Here is a 3365-nt window from a genome sequence, read left to right as displayed (position 1 = left end):
GTCATAGCATAATGACTGAAACCTTTTCCATATCAAGAATTCAAAATGTAGCAGCAAAAGTTTTGTCCTTTATCTTTCAAAAGCATTTTACCGAATGGAGTGGGGGTTTTTTTGCATGACTGTTTAAAACCTGATATATTCTCAAGCCGTGTCATTAGTTGCCTCACTTTCTCCTCCTTGATCAATGGAGAAGCTAATGGGAGGACCATCCCAACTAGAGGTCTGCGACAAGGATGTCCTCTTTCTTCATATTTATTCATCCTGGGATTAAATATGTTATCTCTTTTGCTAAAGAATGAAGCCAAACTTGGTAACATCCAAGGGATCAGACCAACTAGCGAAAATCCCAGTGTTACACACTTGATGTTTGCTGACGCCCTCCCCCTTTTCTGTAAAGCCTTAATAAAAAATGCCTCCAACCTGAAGAATATTATTGGCGCATATTGTAACGCCTCTAAACAAGCCATAAACATTGAAAACTCAGCAATTGTATTCAAAAAATATTATCTAGCCAAGTGCAGCGCTCACTAATATTCTCTACTGTTCAAGTGAAGAGATTAGAAGTTGGAGATAAGTACCTAGGTTGTCATCTGCTGAATCCAAAATCCAAGTCAGAGGCTTTCAGGTTTGTTGTAGACAAATTCAAAATAAATTAATCGAGTGGAAGGCAAAGCTATTGTCTCATGTAGGTCAACTAATTTTGATCAGATCAGTCCTTGGCTCAATACATATTATTTTTCATAGGTACCACTATCCCCTCAGTAAAATCAAAAGCTAAATGCGAGACTTCTGGTGGGGCTTTCAACTAAGCAACTCTCATTGTAACGCCTTCACCCGACGCAGGCACGTGCAAGCCCACACGCCCACACGGCAAGCACGACGCACACAATAGAACAAGCAGGCTGCCATGCATAGATACATTTCTATGCTCACATAATCTATACCAGAGATTAATCATAGTATTAATCAAATAAACATGTTAATATATAAATATCTAAGTCCAAAGTTCGGGCAAAGAGGGTTTTCGTATTGATGATATGGGAACCTTGAGATTTGGAGATAGATTTTGTGTGCCAGATGTGGGTGAACTCCGAAAGAAAATTTTGGAGGAAGCCCGTCATACCTCTTATAACGTCCACCCTGGGGAGACGAAGATGTATCATGATGTTCGCAGGTCTTTCTTGGTGGCTAGGATTGAAGAGGTGCATAGCAAAGTTTGTATCTCGATGCCTGACTTGTCAGCAAATAAAAATTGAGCACCAAAGAGCTGCTGGGACTCTCAGACCTCTACCCATTCTTGAGTGGAAGTGGAAGCATATCACTATGGGTAGTTGTAGATCAGTTGACTAAGTCTGCTCATTTTCTTTCAGTTAACACCGCAGATTCCATGGAGCAGCGAGCTTCCTTATTTCGGGATGAGATCTTTGCTCGCCACGAGGCTCCCATCTCTATCACCTCAAATCGGGACCCTAGATTTACATCTAGATTGTGGCAGCAATTTGCTAGATCTCTGGGTACCAAATTGTAGTTCAGCACTGCTTATCATCCTCAGACCGACGGCTAGTGAGAGCGAACAATCCAGACATTCTAGGACATGTTGTATGCTTCAGTTGCTGATTTTGGACTTAGCTGGGATAGGCACCTTCCTTTGATTGAATTTGCCTATAATAATAGTTATCACTCCAGCATAAGGATACCTCCTTATGAGGCTTTATATGGTCGGAGATACTGGACACCTATCAGTTGGAATGAAGTGGGAGAGCGGAAGATAGATAGCTCAAAGTTGATACAGGAAACCATTGATAAAGTCTGAAAGGTACGTGAGCATTTGTGGGCGACTTAGAGTCAACAAAAGAGCTATGTTGATCGTCAACGTCGAGGCCTAGAATTCTAGTTGGGGATAGAGGTTTCCTCAAGGTCTCACCCTGGAAAGAAGTAGTCTGATTTGGGAGGAAGGGCAAATTGAGCCTCGATACATTGGACCTTATGAGATACTAGAGCGGATAGGGTTAGTTGCATATTGTGTGGATTTGCCTTCAGAGTTGTCCCAAATTCACAAATATTTTCCATGTGTTAGTATTGAGGAAATATTTACATGATCCCTCCCATGTGTTAAAGAAGGAACCTATTCGGATAAAGGACTTGCCCTATGAGGAGCAGCCAATTCAGATCATTGATACATGCATGAAGATGCTTCGGAGGAGAAATGTACCACTGGTCAAAGTTCTTTCGCAAAATCATGGTGTAGAAGAAGCTTCTTAGGAGCTTGAGGAGGAGATCCAGTCCACTTATCCACACTTATTAGATAACTCTGGTACGTAATTTCGAGGACGAAATTTTTATTTTGTTGGGAGTAGTTGTAACACCCATAAAAAAATTTAAGCGCACGTGCCATGCGCGTGCACTCTAACCGTAGCACACGCGCTTAGCGCGTACGCTCATTTATTCTCTTTCTTCCCCCACCTCTCATAGTTAGTTGCGAGAGGTGGGAGAGAAGTGCACCAGAGTGGAATTGAACTCCACTCCGCCCCCCTCTCCCCCTCATCTTTATATAAACTCCAACACCCCTCCCCCTTTGGCTTTCTTGGCTTTGTAATCTCTCTCTCTCTCTCTCTCTCTCTCTCTCTCTCACTCTTCCACCTCTTTCTCTCTTTTCTCTTTCTGAGCAGCCGAAGACCTCGTAGCAGACAGCCCACGCCCGTAGTGAGTGGTGGATTAGGCTCGTGATCCTAGTCCACCCGACCTCTGTGGACTATCGAGGTAGGCCGTAGCCTACGCCCGTAGCCAGCGGTGGATTGGGCTCGTGAGCCCAGTCCACCCAATTTTTTTGGTGGTTTATGTGGCGGACTAGGCTTTTAAGCCCAGCCCACCCAATTTCTAGGCAGACTACAATGTGGGTCGTGGCCCACATCTGTAGCTAGTCTATCATTGGGCCTAATGGGCTATGGGTAGGGCCCATAGCCCAGTTTCTCAACATTAATACTAATTGGGCCTTGAGCCCAACCCAGCCTATGAATCCTAAGCTAGCTAGTCTTTTAACATTTTTTTTATAACTTTATGTTAGCTACCTTTCTAGATTTTTCTCAATCATGTTATTAACATAACTTAGGATAATACATAATTAAATTAAGCATTTGAATTTATTAATCATTTCAATTATCTTTGACATTTGCAAATATGGATAATTCTAATTTTACAATAAATGACCATTTTTAATTAATACAAAATAATATATTAATAGGGAAGGATAAATTGAAGATCAAGTCACCCACTCGGACCTAGAAAATCAAACTTAATTTATATAACAATGTAGTTAGTTCTGTAAGTTCATCATTCTTATGTTTATTTTTTTTTCTTATAAATTA

General features: G+C 41.6%; 1 protein-coding gene across 1 annotated transcript; it reads left to right on the top strand.

Moving 5' to 3' along the window:
- The first annotated feature begins 1037 nt into the window (after positions 1–1037).
- On the top strand, positions 1038–1813 carry LOC140781443 (uncharacterized). The gene is made up of 3 exons (XM_073127398.1): positions 1038–1218; positions 1371–1514; positions 1611–1813. The coding sequence occupies exons 1-3, from the start codon at positions 1038–1040 to the stop codon at positions 1811–1813; spliced, it is 528 nt and encodes a 175-aa protein (XP_072983499.1).
- Positions 1814–3365: the final 1552 nt, after the last annotated feature.

This window comes from Typha latifolia, chromosome 2, assembly GCF_019914945.1.
Source record: "Typha latifolia isolate L0001 chromosome 2, TyphaL0001v2, whole genome shotgun sequence".
Lineage (NCBI taxonomy): Eukaryota > Viridiplantae > Streptophyta > Magnoliopsida > Poales > Typhaceae > Typha > Typha latifolia.
This window is presented reverse-complemented; position numbering and strand designations above follow the sequence as displayed.